The sequence below is a fragment of the Phodopus roborovskii genome, unplaced genomic scaffold (assembly GCF_943737965.1).
Source record: "Phodopus roborovskii unplaced genomic scaffold, PHOROB, whole genome shotgun sequence".
NCBI classification, from domain to species: Eukaryota; Metazoa; Chordata; class Mammalia; order Rodentia; family Cricetidae; genus Phodopus; species Phodopus roborovskii.
The window spans coordinates 14386027-14403681 of NW_026126459.1; the positions used below are offsets into that span (position 1 = coordinate 14386027).

At 39.3% G+C, this 17655-nt stretch overlaps 1 protein-coding gene across 1 annotated transcript in view; it reads right to left on the reverse strand.

Moving 5' to 3' along the window:
• The window catches only part of Cpne8 (copine 8), a 180782-nt gene that overhangs the window by 136266 nt on the left and 26861 nt on the right, over positions 1 to 17655 (reverse strand). The window contains exons 2-3 of the mRNA XM_051189672.1: positions 11614 to 11654; positions 10884 to 10930 (exon numbers count right to left, since the gene is read on the reverse strand). Coding sequence (XP_051045629.1) covers positions 10884 to 10930; positions 11614 to 11654 — 88 coding nt within the window. The remainder of the gene's footprint in view (positions 1 to 10883; positions 10931 to 11613; positions 11655 to 17655) is intronic.

The window sequence follows — 17655 nt, forward strand, 5'->3', positions numbered from 1 at the left end:
TAGTGAGACACAGTCACAATTTGTCCTATATTACTTCCAGCTGAACTTGGGCTTCGGAACCCTGCTGAGATGACATAGATCCTTGGGATAATGAAATTAGGGTATGACCCAGTTTGGGGTCTCCTCTGGTGGACAAGAGCCAGGCTTCTCCATACCACCTCAAACTTGTAAGGCAGAGTAAGAAAGCTATTCATTCACTGTAGGGCAGGGAAGCAGCACAGGCTTTTGACTAGGAAACCCATGATGGGCTGCAGAAACATAAAATTGCGTAGACCTATTCACAGGCCAGTGTCCACAGGTGGACCCTTTAGAAGAGGGCCAGCATCAATAGGAGATGATCTGTGATCATCTTACCACTGTCTGGACATTTAAAGTTACTACCACAGGTTTGAAACTTTGTAAGGCATGAGGACCTATACTGGACCCAAGGAGAATCTCACAAGGTCAGACTACTCATTTTAGGTTTCACTCTAGTAACCTAATACCTACTAAATAAAAGCCAACTACAGATCTGGAGCAAATCTGAGCTTAGGTCACTCTCTAGTGCAAAAACAATAATCACAACCAGATTTTGGCAAAGCTGGACTTGAGACACAATGTGAAGACACTCAGAAAAAATAAACAGCATGTGGAATGCTTGCATTCCTAGAAAAATAAGCACAAATAACTACAGACTAAAATGACTAGAATAAAGCACTCCTCTACAACATTCAGAAACTTTCAGGGAATCATGTCACCTAACAGTTAAAACAAGGTGAAAGAAACAAGAAACATTTTCTGTACAGGCAAAATCTAGAAGAATTTAATCAGCCATTTTAAGGAAACTCAACATGGTCCAAGGCAAAACAAAACAAAACAACAACAACAATTCACTGACAAAGAAACTTAAAGAGAGGGGACCAAATAAAAGGAAAAAGGTACCAAAACATTGAGCTGATATAGAAGGAAGTTTCTGTCCTGCCCAGTCCCACAGCTGTTCAATCCCAAATAAACACACTGAGGCTTATATTAACCAAAAACTGTTGGGCTGATGGCTTATACTTCTTACTGGCTAGCTCTCTCTCATAATTATTAACCCATAACTATTAATCTATATATCCTCACATGCCTTTATCTTACCAGAGAATGTGCCCTACCTTCTCAGTAGCTACAAGGTTTTTCTCTGGTAGATTCTCTCCATGTTCCTTCTCCAAGAATTCTCCTACTCTGGTAGTCCCACCTATACTTCCTGCTTGGCTACATCCTGCCTGTCCATTAGCTGAAATAGCCTTATTCAACAATCAATAAGAGAAACATATATTTGTAGCATACAGAAGGACCTCTTTCATCAACCTTGGGTGACTGTCCAGGAAGCCAGCTGTTTCTGTCATTTATCACTTTTTTTTTGAAGTCTCTTGCTCACCCTGCTTACTCAGTTAATATTATTTCCTTCTTGGGTCTCTGAGGGAGTTGAAGAGTTGAATAGTAGATAGTATAGTCATAGTTTTCCTTGTTTATCAGACTCAGTAAAGACTCACTAAGATGTGTTAAGTGTAATAGATTTGAAAGACATTAAAAGATAATTTGATAATGCAAATTAGAATAGAAAGAACATTAGGTACAAGATTTTGGACTCATCAAGAAAGAATAGATAATGGAATATTTTTTCTAAATGTTTCAAATGATAATGGACTAGACATTGTTGATGTACTTATTGCCTGTATACACTGTATATAGTTATTGTATATAATTTTTTTATATTAGTTATAGCCTTTAAAAATTTTTAGACTAAAAGGGAGATATGTGGTGATATCTTGCTTGTACAAATAAAGACTGTCTGAAGGTCAGAGAATGGTGCTTACCATTAGCTAATCATAGAGGTCTGGAGGTCTGTACAAATAGACAGGAAGTTAGGTAACTGGGCAGAAATAGAATATAGGTAGGGATAAACAGGAACTCATTCTCTTGTCAGTTGATACACTAAGGAGGTAAAGTGTGGTAGTGACTTGCTCCTTCTTCTCTCTAATCTCTCAGTGTTGCTGAGTCAGCTCTGGGTTTTTATTATCTAGAACAATTAAAAACTCCATTTTCAAGCTAAAAATTAGATGGAGTAAAAGAAAACTGTAATAGAAGGTATAGCTAACAGAGATTAAACAGAGAGAACATCAGAGAATTCAAAGGCAGGGTATTTGAAAACACACAGAGGGATAAAAAGGAAAGAAGGAAAGAATTAACAAAAGTATGGGAACATGGACAGCATCAGAACGTAGATATTCTGGTAATTGGTGATTTCAGAAGCATGAGAGCATGGGGAAAAAAAAGGAAGCTTTTTCAAAGGGATATGTTATCAGAATTTTTTCCAAAACAAGAGAGGGATACAAATATCCAGGTCACAGAATGTCAAAGGTCATCACATTTAACTCAACCAAGTCTACCTAATCCCAGCACTCAGGAGGCAGAGGCAGGCAGATCTCTGTGAGTTGGAGACCAGCCTGATCTACAAGAGCTAGTTCCAGGGCAGCCTCCAAAACCACAGAGAAACCCTGTCTTGAAAAATCAGAAAAATAAAATAATAAAGTCTACTTATCCACCATCATGGAGCCCTCATCTAGTACCTTTTGGAAACAGAAGCAAACACCCATAACTAAACACTGAGTCAAACTAGAATCCAGATGCACAGGGAGACCTGAACAAGGAGGAGCTAACAGGCCCCCCAGACTGATAGCTGGGAATCCAGCAGGCGGCTGACTCAGCCCCCCCCCCCCGAATATGGGTCTCAGCCAGAAGGACTGAGCAGTCTAAGGGACCTCAGACAGTGGAACCAGGATGTATTTCTGGTGCACAAAAGGACCTTGAGGACACATTCCCCCATGGAAGGATACTCCCTTAACCTAGAAACAGGAGAGAAGTCCTAGTCCCTACTTCATATGACTTGACCGATCTACATGACCTCACCTAGAGAGCATAGCCCTATATGTGGGGTAGGGGATGGGAGGGGAGGGTGGTCACGGTGCATGTGAGGGAGAAGAAAGTAAGGAAGGGAAGAAGGGAGGGAGGGGGAACTGGGATCGACATGTAAAATAAAAAAAAAAATTAAATAAAAAAACTAAAAAATAAGGTCTACCTAAAAACATACCATAATTAATCACTCAAATGTAAAAAAATATATCCCCCTAGCAGTAAAGACAGAACAGTTAAGCATGTCTCAACTCCTGACAATAGGCTTCTTTCTCAGGAGTTAGCTTTGAATGCATGAGAGAGAAACATGAACATAATGAAAGGAAAAGGAACAGCCAGCTGAGAAAACTAGCAGCACCATCCTTTAGAAATGTAGGATAGAAAACAAAAGCAGAGATCACATACTTCCACAGGGACAGTCTGACAGAAGCGTTGAAGGGAATTGTCCGAACCGAAGCAGGTACTAACAAGTGGAGAGCTAGGGGTAACTACAAAGTCGGAGATCTCTGCTGTTATGAACAGGGAGGAAAGGCCACATATCAATGCATATGGACAAAAAGAAAGCACTCCTCAAGGTCCATATGCTAAAGACAAGGTGTCCAGTCTGTGGCACTGTTGGGGACCTTGAAGAAGGAGGCTAAGTCTTTGGTAGCATGCCCATAGAGGGTTTATTGGGACCCATGCCCCTACTGGTTTTCTTTCTTTCTTACCACCATGAGGTGAGCATGATTCCTGTGCCACACATTCCCACCCATTCAATATACCATGTGACCCAAAGAAGTAAGCCAGATGACCATAGGATGAAATCTCAGAAACCATGTGCTAAAACACATATATTTCCCTTCTGATATATTTTCATGTATATGGAAGGCCAATACAGAATTTAAAATACTACCATTAGTATATAAGATAGCAGAAGAGAAAGATATAAAGTATGGCAGAGACAATTACAAACTCTTTTTGGAATTTGGAGTGCATCTTTCCAGGCCCTTCTGGCTTTAAAGGTTTCTGTGGAATAATCAAGTGTCGTCTTATAGGACTTCTTTAATAAGTGATGTGACCTTTCTCCCTTGCACCTTTTAATACTATATTTTATTCTGTGTTTTTTAATGTTTTAACTAGTATATCATTATAATTTCTTTTCTGGTCTAGTCTATTTGGTCTGTCGACCTCTTGTACCTGGATGGGCATCTGACTTTTTAGGAGATTTTTTTTGATGATAAAGTTTATTTTTAAATGATGTCATTGATATTTCCTGGGTGATGTACATTCTGTACTTTGTCTTTAATCCCTGACTCTATGTTTGGCATGGTCCATTCTGTTTGCAAGTCTTTCTACTAAAATTTTTAATTGGCGTGTTGAGTTTTTCATTTCTGGTGTTACTTCAGTTTGGGTTGTTACAAAAAAAATGTTAAACTATGTCTGATTAACTTCCTTATACCATTCATCTTTGCCTTTGTCTTCCTTGAGATGTTTGACCATGATTCTAATCTTTCTCTTTTGTGTGATTAATAAATGATTAAGTATTTGTGGAGTTATTAATAATGTACCTATTTTTTCTTATTCCAATCTGAAATAGGTCAATAGCTATGTCTCATCCTGGTAAAATAATGTTTTATACTTGATATTGATCTGGAAGAATTGATATAATTCTTTTTGTTGTTGCTGTTGTTTTTGTTTGTTTGTTTGTTTTTGGTTTTTACAGATAGGATTTCTCTGTGTAGCTTTGGAAACTGTAATAGAACTAGCTCTTGTAGACCAGGCTGGCCTTTAACTCACAGAGATCCTCCTGCCTCTGCCTCCCAAGTGCTATGATTAAAGGCGTGGGCCACCACCACCCAGCAAACTGATATAATTCTTAAAAGTTTTGAACTCCTTGGCAATGTGAAATCACAAACTTACACAAATATTAGCACTGCAAACAAGCTCTTGCTGGTGAGCCATTACAGCCCTGATTGTATGTTTCCTGTTACAGACATCCATGAGGCCTCTGTGCAGTCCTCAGAAACTCAGTCTCATGTGACAAACTCTAGGGCTGTCCAACACTTCCTTAGTGTGGGCCACTCTACTGCCTGGTACCCACTTCTAAGTTAAAATATTTTAAGACCCTGAGGAGAGCTGTTGTGACAATCCAGGCTCTGCACAGTCTTCACAACAAACCTCCTTAATCACATGGCACATGTGTTCACTCTCACATTAAGACAGAGGACATCCTCACAAGCATACTTAATCTTTTATATATTAAAGCATAGGAATCAAGAGTTAACATTCCAAATTTGCTCCCAGGGAAATATAGAGCAACAGTATTAGGCTGAGTCACCTGAAATTGCCTACCCACAATCTTTTTTTTTTTTTTTTTTTAACTTAGCAAAAAGGACAGTTTTAGCAGTCCAACAAAAATGCATCATTTTCCTTCACGTAAGCATTGCACATGCATCAGTGTGACTTCAGATTGCATCGGCTTTTGGCAGCTGTGTAACAATGCACTTTCAGATTGGGTTCAAAGCCAAGGAAACCCCATATACCATTTTCTATCAATTGCTAAGCAAGCACCTAGGACAGGGTTTTTATAATACAGAAAGTTATTACCTGCTACTTGGTGTGTTTTGGTTTTTAGGAAAGTTGTTTTCCCTCTTAAAATCTCAGGGTTTCCTTAACTGTGCAGTACTTGCTGTATGCCACATACTTAAACTAGTAACTAATATTTCAAAGCTGGAACAATTGTAGGAGCTGGAATCATCATTCCTCACATCACACATGCATAGAGTCACCAGGAAACCAGGCAGTTGCCCTAAAGCACCCAATTACCCTGGAAAATGTAAAGGATACATTTATCTTCCTCTCAACCTAAGGAAACTATCTTTCTTAAGAGTTGTTATGGGGATTAAGTATCAAATAGGGTTTATTTTGTTGTGTCTTTGTTCCAGCAAGTCCCTTTAGTTGCTAAGTGCTACACCACACTTACCTCCTCCATCTGCTCTTCCTCCCTATTCTTGATGTCACTCTCCCACCTGCTAACACTGTCAACTCTTTTGAAACTAACTTGAAGTGTCTTCTCATTGCTCTCTACAGTTGAGTAGACTTGCCTTGATGGGCACCCTCTGTCCATACAACAGTGACGAATAAAAGCTTTGAATAGGTTACTGTATGCTGCTCTCCTAATGGAGTAGTCACACTTCCAGGGGACCAGGGTCCTAACTAAGGAAGTGGGTTATTGAGATAAGGATGCTTTCATGTGTTCATCCCAAAGCCAGCCTGGCAAAGGGCTCTTTTGCCCATCTGCTTTCTACCACTGAATGACACAAGGCATCATGAGACATGGCCCCTTAACGTCAGCACTGAACTTCACAGCTTCTAAAATAAGAAAACACAAATACTCTCCTCACAACTTACCTAAATGTTGGTGTTCTTTTGTAGAAAACAGGCAAGCTAAGACAACCAGTGTGCCCTAGTCTTCATCCATGGCTTCTACCTGTTCAGGACAGCTTTGAGTCCTGTCCTCTCAATATCTTCTCAACTTATTCTTGGTCTTCACATTGCTTTTGAATGTAGTTTGCTATAACCACTGTTTCCTATTCCCCCAAAGGAAACAATAGAATAGCAAAGTATCCTATTATGCCTCAGCATTTTATCTTAATAATATGCCTAATTACTAAGTAGTAAGCCTTGGTTTCTTATATGGTTTGGGGTTTGAGTTTTATTTATTTAGAATCAAGCTTATAAAGTAATGACAACCTACCCCCAATGACATGCAATTTCTTTACCTTTATAAAATCGGAATGCAATAGATAGAAGTGGATAAGAATTGTGCACATAAGAATAGCCTAATAACAACAGTTCTGGACAGCAAGAGTTCAAAGTGCCACTCTAGATTAATAACCAATTATCACTGGTCAAGTTTCTTATCTATTTGTTCTTATATCTTCTATTACAATGATTATAATATCCTATACCTCTTAAGTTTGTTATAAAATCCAAATTAGCCAATAAGTGGGAATGGCTTAAAATAGTCATGATCCATTGTTATGGTAAAAGAACTTGCAAATTATATAAAAAATATTTCACTTCACTGATTAAGCAATAAAAACACATGAGACTGTTTTTAACCAAGGGAAACTTTGAATTTGGCTTATTAATATCCAACAAGAATACTCTGGTATAGTTCTGAGCACTTTACACTGCCATCCCTCAAATTCCCATTATCTAATGAATTTTCTGATGGTTTCATCATGGCTAAGTGTCTGGTTCTGCACTTACCATGGCTTCTTTATTGGTTACTGAAGCATAGTATTATTCAGCCCCATGGAGCCTGGTGTCTCTGTTCTATTAAGAGTTCTATACTTCATTGAGCAGGACAAGGAAAGGGGGAACTGAGAGCAAATGGCAGGGGATTGCATGGATTTTTAGGAAGATCTAATGTATAACCAAATACAGAAAATAGAAAAAACAGTCAGGTTGCCCACATGCCCACATGGGAGCAAAGAGGGAAGTCCCAGGGTCTCACAAACCTAGGTAAAATGGCTTAGTCAGACGCTTAGTCAGAAATTTATCTGATATCCTCTCTTGGCCTCCTCAGGCACAGGCACATATGCCTGCACATCATGCACACACACACACACACACAGTGAGGGAGGGAGAGAGAGAGAGAGAGAGAGAGAGAGAGAGAGAGAGAGAGAGAGAGAAAAAGGCAGTGAAGCAGTAAGTTTCAGCTCTCCTTTACTTCGTTTGTAAAAGAGAATTTACACTTCCACTTCTGGATGACCAATTAGATGATGAGGTTCTGAGAAAGAACCGTGACAATTAAAAAAATTATTAGCCATATTTACAGAAAATGTAAAGGAGGCATAGGAAATGGTAATGATTTGACATTTAGATATGAGTAGTTCAGAGGCAATTATGAAAGACCCTTATGAGCACCTATAGGGGCTATCTCATTTAAGCCACCACAAGGTCACTAGAATTATGCTGTTGAAGGGATTGTGAAGCTGCCATCCTATCCTAACCTTCTTCTTCCTGCAAATGAGGCAAACATCTCATCCTATCCTAACCTTTTTCTTCCTGCAAATGAGGCAAACATCTCTGCATTACCACTCATTTCTGTCAGTGGACACTGCTTCAGTCAAGGGAGTAATGTAAGCCAGTCATGAACTCAATTCTTTCCAACTGTCAAATGAAAATTTTGTTTTGCTACGATGATTATCTAAAACATGTATTTGTCACAGTAACAGGATGTTGGCTGATAGGGAATGTTGGCACTAGGAAATGGTGTGGTCTTTGCTGCTGTTGTACACTAACAATCTGGGCAAGCCTAAAAACTTCACTGGAGCCATTCGAAAGGGACTGGTGGGACCAGTTAGAAAGAGTCTGAAATTCTATGAGCAGAGCAATAATGAATGGTTGCTGCTGCTAGGAAGTAGGACAATAACATTTTGCTAGTGAAATTTCAAACAGAAAGCAGAATGCCACCAGGAAATGACCAAAGGCCTTCTGTTCTCCTGTTCTGTGCTATACAAACCAACCAATTTGAGGCTTCTTCCCCATGTTATGTGATAACATGGTGCTTTGATCTTAAAGATAATAGATTTGTCTGTCTGGCACAGACAATGTCAAGACAACAAAGCACGTGGTTCTTAGCTTGAGTATCACTGGCTGCTTTTAGTCAAATTTAAGGAGAGAATTTGGATCAAAGAAAAGAAAGCAGCAAGACTTGGAAATTCTGTAGCATGGTTAGAAAAAGAGGCACACATACAGTTTGGCAAAGTAAGACCAGAAGAAGCAAGAAGGAACCAAATCTCCTGCATGCAAGAAAAAGGAGACACGTGGTGAGCCCCTCAGCTCCCACCAATCATGACTCCAGAGGGCTGAACTGCAGAGCTCTTGGATGCTTCACTCACCCAAGAACTACTAGAGAAGCATTTCCCCGAGTTTACCCATCGTTGAAGAGCTCATTGCACAGTTTGGGCGGAACCAGCTAGCTTAAGCTGTAAGTAAACTTCAGTGTCCTCTCTATGATCCTGTTTTCACAGGTAGGCAGAATATAAGCCCTGAATGGGGGCCATAAATGCTCCCATACAGATTTCATAGGAATAACTAGCCAATTGGCTTAGAATCCCAGCAATCAGTTCCTGATAGGTGAATGCATGGAGCTGAAGTTTCCATGGAGATTCTAGAAGGCAGGAATGCAGTGTTCCTTGGGAAGACTGCAGCCAATAAGCAAAGGTAGCAGAAGGGGCTGGTCAGATGGACTGCAACCAAGAAGACCAGAGTGTAGAGTGACACAAGTCCTTAAGTCCACATCTGGTGGCAGTGTGCTACAGGTGCCGCACTGGGTTACTACAGATTCTTCACTGCTGAGTTTCAGTCTTCTTTTGGTCTGATTGCTTTCTGTGGACTGAATTCTCCCCATGTCTGTTTCCCCTCTGTGCTTGGGATGTGTGTTAACTGTGGGCTTTACAAGGCTCACACTCCAGTTTGCCTATGTACTTTCATGCAACACTGAAGTAATTAAGATTTCATGACCCTTACTTGTGAAGTAAATGTGTTGTGCATTCAGAGACAGCCATGAAAATTTTCAGGGGTGAGAGGGGGGCGTCAGGGGCTGAGCACTATAAGCTTAATATCACCCCAAAGCCCAGGCATGAAAGAGTTAATTTCTAGAGTGTGATTATTGGGAAGAAGTACAGTCTGAAGAGAGGTCCTGAAGTTTCTGGAGGTGTGACCTTCAGTGGCCCCAGCCTTTTCCCACTCTCCTTAGCTTCCTGAAAATGGGGAAATTTGATCTCCTACTCTGTGTTACCTCAACCAAAGCAACAAAGCAAGAGAGCTAACAAAGCATGGACTGCACTTCTAAAACCACAACTCTAAAGAAGCTGTTTAGGGTTACTTTCTTTATAAGTAAGTTGGGTTGGGTATTTATTATAATGATGAAAAGTTTACTAAAACACACACACACACACACAAGAAACCACTGCTCGGCATCACCATGATAATCCTTCACTACCAATAGTTATGACATTTGAGTTGTTTATCCCCCAGTTGAGAATAAACTACATTGATCTATTATCTTAACTGGCTATCTGACCATTGAGACAACTGATTAGGTAACTAATGCAAATCAGCCTGCGATAACAAGCAGGAAAACTGTGCTAGGGAAGTCTAGTCATATGCCATGACCCCACTGAAATGATCTGCTGCTAGCTTTCTTTAAAAAAAAAAAAAAAAAAAAGAAAGAAAGAAAGAAAGAAAGAAAGAAAGAAAGAAAGAAGAAGAAAGCAGCAAAGGAAAGAATCGAAGGTGCCGCCTCTGCTCATCCTCTCTTTAAATGCGGAAATGCTCTAGAAAATAAGACCATTTAATCTTTCTTCCTCTTTGCTTTTGCTCATTGGACAATGTATATTTGTGTGAGGAAATTGAATTTCTATTTTACTTCCAAACAATAATCTACTTCCTGATGGAAAAAGAAAAAGTTCAGGTGAGATATGACAGTATGCAGTAAGTAGCTCATTCAAGATCCTCTTGTGTGGTATTTTATGAAAATTTGACCACTGACTTCAAAAAGTGAGAATAACTCCACAAGCATAATGTGCAGGAAAATCAAGTCAACTGGAAGCCCCAGGTCTGGGACGCTTCATGAGAAGCTCATGAGTGAAAATTCAGTAAAATCAAACAATACGAAATGCAAACTTCACCCTCCCTGTGGAGTTGGGGGGGTGGGAGGATGGGAGGGAGGGAGAAAGAAAGGGAGGGAGAGGGAACTAGGATGATATATAAAATAAGAAAAATAAATAAATAATCTAAAATCTAAAAAAAATTAAAAAGAAAAAAAAAAAAAGAAATGCAACCTTTAGGTTAAGAAAGACTTAAAATCATACAAAACAGGTCAGCTATTATAAGATAAAGATGCCGTGGCTTTCACACAGTGAGTTTGAAAACATTGTTTCTCTTACCTCTCTCCATTCTTTATTTCCAACTGCTTGTATATACAAGACACAAACTACAAAAGATGGAAAAACATACACATATGTAAATATCTGGTAGGAATGTACATGATTTCTATATCAACTAGACAAAGACTACATCAAAACAGCATGCCTAATTCCCTGTCTTACCCTTGCAAGGAAATCACCAAAAAAAAAAAAAATCATTCAATGATTAAAGTTATTTCCAAGAATCAGAAAACAAACTATGTCAGGCTTCAAAATTTGCTATGAATATATTTTAACATACAGAGATATTACTATTGTTTGATAATGCCTTTAGATTATACTATAGATGTAGATGAAATTTAAAACCATACTTCAATAATTTTAAATATTGGGGTTTCAAAGGTGTGTAAATGCTCTTGAAGATTACTAAGTTGCTCAAAACAACCTCAGGACTGACAACCTGAGGCAAACATACTCTGCATTTATACCTGCAACCCATCATCATTTTTTCATAAATAGGTAAGGTATTCTATTAATCAACAAATAAAGCCTGAAAAAATGAAGACTAAAGAGTTTACATAAATGATTATGGAGTAAGAAGAATTTTATCACTTGTCAAATGAGGCTCAAGGATTTATTTGTCCACAAATGCAGATATCTTTTCTCATTTAAAAAACAAACATACAAATAGAAATAGTAAGTTTCACATAATTTTTATGACATTAAGTAAAGTAAACAAAATTTCACTTACTAGGATCAGACTTAGAAAATGTGTCTCTATCAAGAAGATTTCTGTTAAATAAAAACAGAGAATGCTAATTACTCACAAAACCAAATACTTAGATTCATATAAGGTCACAAAACACAAATATGCAAACGCATACACAGAACTTCCCAAAGTCTTGCTTCTGTCATTCAGATTGACAATTATCAGTGGACTAGAAATGAAGAGATTCGTGTCAATGGCATGACTCTCCATGTTGTGGAACTGGAAAGTCTATGCAGATGTCACCTCTCCAGGTCTCCTTTTAACTCATCACAGAGCCCCTGCAGGTGCTTTGACCCTTCTCAAACTGAAATGTGAGTCAGTTACTAAGACAAGCTCAGGGATTCAGAGCTTGTGAGTACACAGGTGCATGTAAGAACATGCAGTAGGAAGTCCCACCCATTGAAACTTCACAGCCCTGAAGGGTTACTGCAAACAACCTCTTAGTCAGGGAATTTCTGGTGAACATATAAGCTTTGTTTAAGCATTCTTTCTAGTAGGGGCAAATATCAAACAACAGAGCTAATACAACTTATTTACGTTTTATGTATTTGCATATCTATAACAATACTGTAGAACTAGAAATGGTCATTGGGGTTTCTTGTTACCTTCAATAGCAGTAATACAATCATGTACATTATTCTCTAAAAATAATACTGGATTATAATTTTAAAAATTAAGTACAGGTGCTGGGGAGATGGCTCAGTCATGAAGTACTTATGACACAAACCTGAGGACCTGGGATCAGGGCCCCATCACACATGTCAAAAGCCGGGTAGTTACCATGTGCCTATATGCCTAACCCAGGGGGGGAGACAGAGACAGGTGGGTAGGTCCCTGAAGCTCAAAGACCAGGTAGTTTTGCTGAGCCAGCAAGTTCCCAGTTGTGTGAGAGACCCTGTCTCAAAAAGTAAGGTGAAGAACAATGGAGGAGAATATCGTTGTTGACCTGTGGCTTCACACACACACACACACACACACACACACACACACACACACACACACGGGGGGGGGGGCATATGCACCTACAGACAAACACACATGCACCAAAACATAAGAGTTGCATTCACTCTTCTCTGACTAATAAGGTAGGCAAGTATTAAGAAAGTTACATCTCAAACTGTTCTTTAAAGTGATCATTTTAAGATATCAATGGTAATAATCTGAAAGTCCCAAAGCTCAAATTTTTATTCACATCCAGCTTTCATTTATTGGTCATCATTTGAAATCACTAATATTTCTGCTTATTACCTAAAATGAAAACTGTTCAGGCTGCTTCATTCCTCTGCTGGGCTGCTGCTCTTAGGCACTATCTGTGTTGTCATCTGTGTCCAAACAATCATTTTGACCTCATTATTCTGATATTCCCTCTTAGCTCAAGAGCTACCACTTCCACAGACATAATCACTAAGCAAATAAAGACAGTCAGCTGAACTGTGGTAACCTGAAGGCACACCTTGAAGTTTTCTTAGGAGCAAAACAGCAGACATATTTGGATTTGGAATTTAGACTTGAAAAGGTCTATGTAGCTCAAATAATATGAACCTAGAGACAAATATTGGAGTTCATGCTGAAAATCAAAGTAACCAGCCAGTAGCTCTTACCTCTCCCAAGGTTGAAATGGAGATCCTGTCTTCCCTGTGTCTAGAAACTGAATCTCACATGAGACCCTGAGTTGTCTTATATACCTCTATAGCGCTGGGATTAAAAGGTGTACGCTCAGTTACTCTTTTAGACTGATTCACTCTCACGTAGCCCTGAGTCCTTGAACTCACAGAGATCCATCTACCTCTGTCTCCTGAGTCCTCAGATTAAAGGTGTGTGTGCCACCACTGCCCAGCTTCTATGGCTAGCTAGTATGGCTGACTTTGCATTCTGATCTTCAGTGGCTTTATTAGATCATAAACAACATATTACCATGATTTCCCCAGGTCTATGCTACAGGGAAATCAAATGAAAACAGTCCTTTCTGTCCCTTATGCAGACTCCCAGACTCCAGAAATGGTTAGCAAATTGCAATTCAAAACATTCTCAATTCAGGAAGTATTGGGATATTTCATCTGCAAAGGTAATTTTCCACTTAGTAGTAATTCTCTGGCCCTTCCAATGGCTCCAACTTCTTCTCATTGAGATTCTGAAACAATGTTAATTAAGCTCCTTCTTTCAGAGTTCTTGAAAACAAGAGAGTACAAAGCACCAGTACTGTTGAGAGTCCAAAGTATGATATATATGTATGTATGTATATATATATGTGTGTGTGTGTGTGTGTGCATCTTGAAGAAGATAATGTAGTTCCAATGCCTTACTCATATAAGACTAACTACAATCTTAAATAAAATATGTAAAGATTTTTTTATCAGCAAGCTTAATGTAGTGAACCACTCAATACAGTATCTTCCAGCCATTCTAATCCTAAAACACAATGCTAAGGCTAAAATGTACAGCAAGAACCGCAACAACAGCCAGCCTGGTACAACTAGCTGAAGAGTGCATTGGTATGCACACCTTGCCAGTAACCAAGAGCTTTCCAATTAGACTTAAGACCTGTTCAACAGGTGGGAAAATCTGCCTCATACTAGAAACCTACTTAACTATCAGAACTAGTTGTAGTGAGATATCCAACCCACCCGCACCTGTTGCACTGATCATGCCCATTGGGGCGTGAGGACAGGTGCGGGCATGACCAGTGGGGATGACGTCTGGGGTCCTGGATCCCAGCTCACTCTCTTACTTCCTGGTCAGAGACAGAGAGCATCCGGAGTCATGCTTGGAACAGGAACTTGTGACAGTCATCCGTTTCTGGTATAAGAGATTTCTCCCTGAATAACCATCCACCAGACAACAGGCATAGTCAGTAAACTGGTGCAGGTTCAGGCGGACAGGGTGGGAATCTCACTACAACTGGTGAAGTCATGGATCTTGGAGGAGAGCACACAACCTCCATCTTACTAAAACACCAAATTTCTAACTACATTCTAAATATTTATCTTTATAACCACAGTAAGTATAGTCCTCACCTCTCATGAAGGAAATGTCTCTTTGCAACAGATCAAGACCATGATAAAAAGAATCCCACAACTAATCAAAATTCAGAGTTGTGGAGCCCAGCTGATAACATCTACAATGCAACATCTACAAACCAACTCCTGCAAATGAGTCATTTTGGAGAAAGATTATAAAAGCAAGAGAAATAGGAAGTTTTGTTGTAAGACTATGTCTCTTAGGAATGTCAAAAAACCAAACCCATAAAGTCTCACCAATATGACTGCCTAAACATGAACTGAACAATGATGACACCCATAGGCATGCAAGTAAAGGAAGAGAAATGGGTTCATTTAAAATGTAAAAGTAAGTTAGTAATGAGCTTAAACTACAGTCAAGCATTTAAAATAAGTAATAAGTCTCATGTGTTTATTTGGTAGCCAGCAGTCCTGATGAAAAACTGTACCCACATTCCCAGGGAAGAGCACACCAACTGATTATCCAATACCAAATGATCAGCCCTGAAAATATATACAAGTAACATTATACAAACCAGTCAGGTTGTATTTATCTATTTATGGAACTGTGTGTGTGTGTGTGTGTGTGTGTGTGTGTGTGTGTGTGTGTGTGTGTGTGTGTGATAATGAAAGAAAAAGAAGCCATGAATTTAAAAGAAAACAAAGGGCTGGTATACATATGAAGGTTTTGTGGGGAGGGGAGAGGGAGGAAAGGAGGAAATGATGTAATTATAATCTTTAAAACAAATCTTTAGTGGGGGGGCAGGGAATGGAGAGAGAAGTAGGAGAAAACGAGGAGGAGGAAAGGAAAACACATGTGACCAGGAAGATTGAGCCCGATTAGGAATAGAAGACAGGAAAGAGAGAGAGAGAGAGAGAGAGAGAGAGAGAGAGAGAGAGAACATAAAAGAGGGAGCCAATATTGGTTTTAAGATAAAATTGAACACAAAGAAAGGTCTAGAGAACTACAAGACTGCTGCCAACTAACAATTTGAGCTTCCATGGAAAGGCTACCATAAATGCCCTTCCCGGAGAGTGAGATCAACAACTAACTTATCCATGGAGCCCTCAACTAATGCCTGTTGGAAACAGGAGCAAACACTCATACATAAACACTGAGTCGAAGTAGAACCCGGATGCAGATGGAGAGGACAAGGCCAGGTGGCAGAAACACATAGAGACAGCTTACCTGAACAAGGAGGAGCTAATGGCCACCAGACTGATAGCTGGGAAGCCAGCATGGGACTGACTCAGGCCCCCCTGAATATGGGTCTCAGCCAGAAGGACTGAGCAGTCTAAGGGACCTCAGACAATGGAGCCAGGATGTATCCCTGGTGCACAAAAGGTCCTTGTGAACACATTCCCCATGGAGGGATAACTGCCTTAACCTAGAGACAGGAGAGAAGTCCTAGTCCCTACTTCACATGACCTGTCAGATCTACATGACCCCAACTGGATGGCATTCCCCTACATATGGAATTGGGGTGGGGGGGGTGGGAGAGGAGGGTGGTTACAGTGCATGTGAGAGGGCAGAGAGGGTAAAAGGGAGGGAGGGAAGGAGGGGGGAGAGGGAACTGTGATCGACATGTAAAATAATATATTAAATTTAAAAAAAAATGCTTTGAGTCCAAAATTTAAGTTCAAGGACAAGTTACTGGGGAAAAGGATTTCTATTTTTGTTTCCACAGAAAATGAAAAGCTGTGGATTCCTTCCAGACTAATGGTTTGATCAAGCCAGACCACCTGAAACAGAGTACCAGGTGATTCTACATTCAAAACAGCTGGACAAAGCAGCCTTACAGATTACAGCCAGGATTTCTGAATCTTCTTAGAATCCCCCATGACAGCGCCCCTTACCAGCAGGAAGTAGTTTGGAAAGAATGACGCCCAAATTCCCAAATATTGTCTATAAATGTTTGTTTTCATTTAAATGGACTTGGTTATATAAAATAAATATATAAAAAATGATAAAAAAAAAAACTTTAAAAAGAACACAGCAAGCAATCTTAAAAACAATCTTTAAAAAGAACATAGCAAACTAAACATATTCACATAACGAGGAATAAAACCCCAGAACGTTTTCAATGTGATCTTGACAACTGAGATTTCATTTCCTAATTCTTCCTAAAATAAGTTGTTCTCTACCGTGGTCATATTGAATAGAATACAAAAGATAATATCTGATTTTGAGTTTCTGGAAGACTATTATGCTCACACATTTTTAAAGTTTCAAAAAGTCAAATCCTTTTAATAATATACAGAGAGCAAATGACCAACAATTATCAAACTGTAGTGTCCCCCAACCTTCTCGAGTTAGTTACAAAATATTTTACTTTACAAATTTTTATTAAAAAGTCTACTAATATGAATATGTGGAACTAGAAAAGATAAAATTGAGTGAGGTAACCCAGACCCAGAAAGACAAATATTGCCTTTTCTTTTAAATTTAAGGTCCCTGACTTCCAAACTGCAGATATGAGTACATATCCTAGAGCAACTGTAGGAACTAGCAATGTAAATTGGGACCATCGCCTGGGTGGTCAGTAATGGAGTACTAGAAGGGGACATCGTAGGCTACAAGGGATTTGACTGGGGAAATGGAAAATGGGGGTCTCTAATTAAACAGTGTTGATAGAAATAAATACAGATGAAGGAGGGGAAAGGACATAGCAACAGTAAGGATATCTGGAAAAGTCTTAAGGAATCATAGTATTTATTATCTACCTGAAAGGAAAACCTACAATACACAGAAAGAAATCTGTTTATAGTTTAATTGACACTATGTCACCTGAGTTGAAAATGCTTCCTCTTAGAACCAAAGACCATCTAGCAAAAAACAAACAAACAAAACAAAACAAAAAAGCCAGCAGCCATGAGAAATCCCCCTTTAAGTTGTTGGTCCGAATTGTTAAAAAGACTTCCAAACATTACAGGATGTGGCTTTTGCCTTTGGTCCCACCCTCAGAGGTACAAGGTAAGTTTCTATTATTGAAAATACCACATGCTTCAGAAACAGGGCTCATAGACC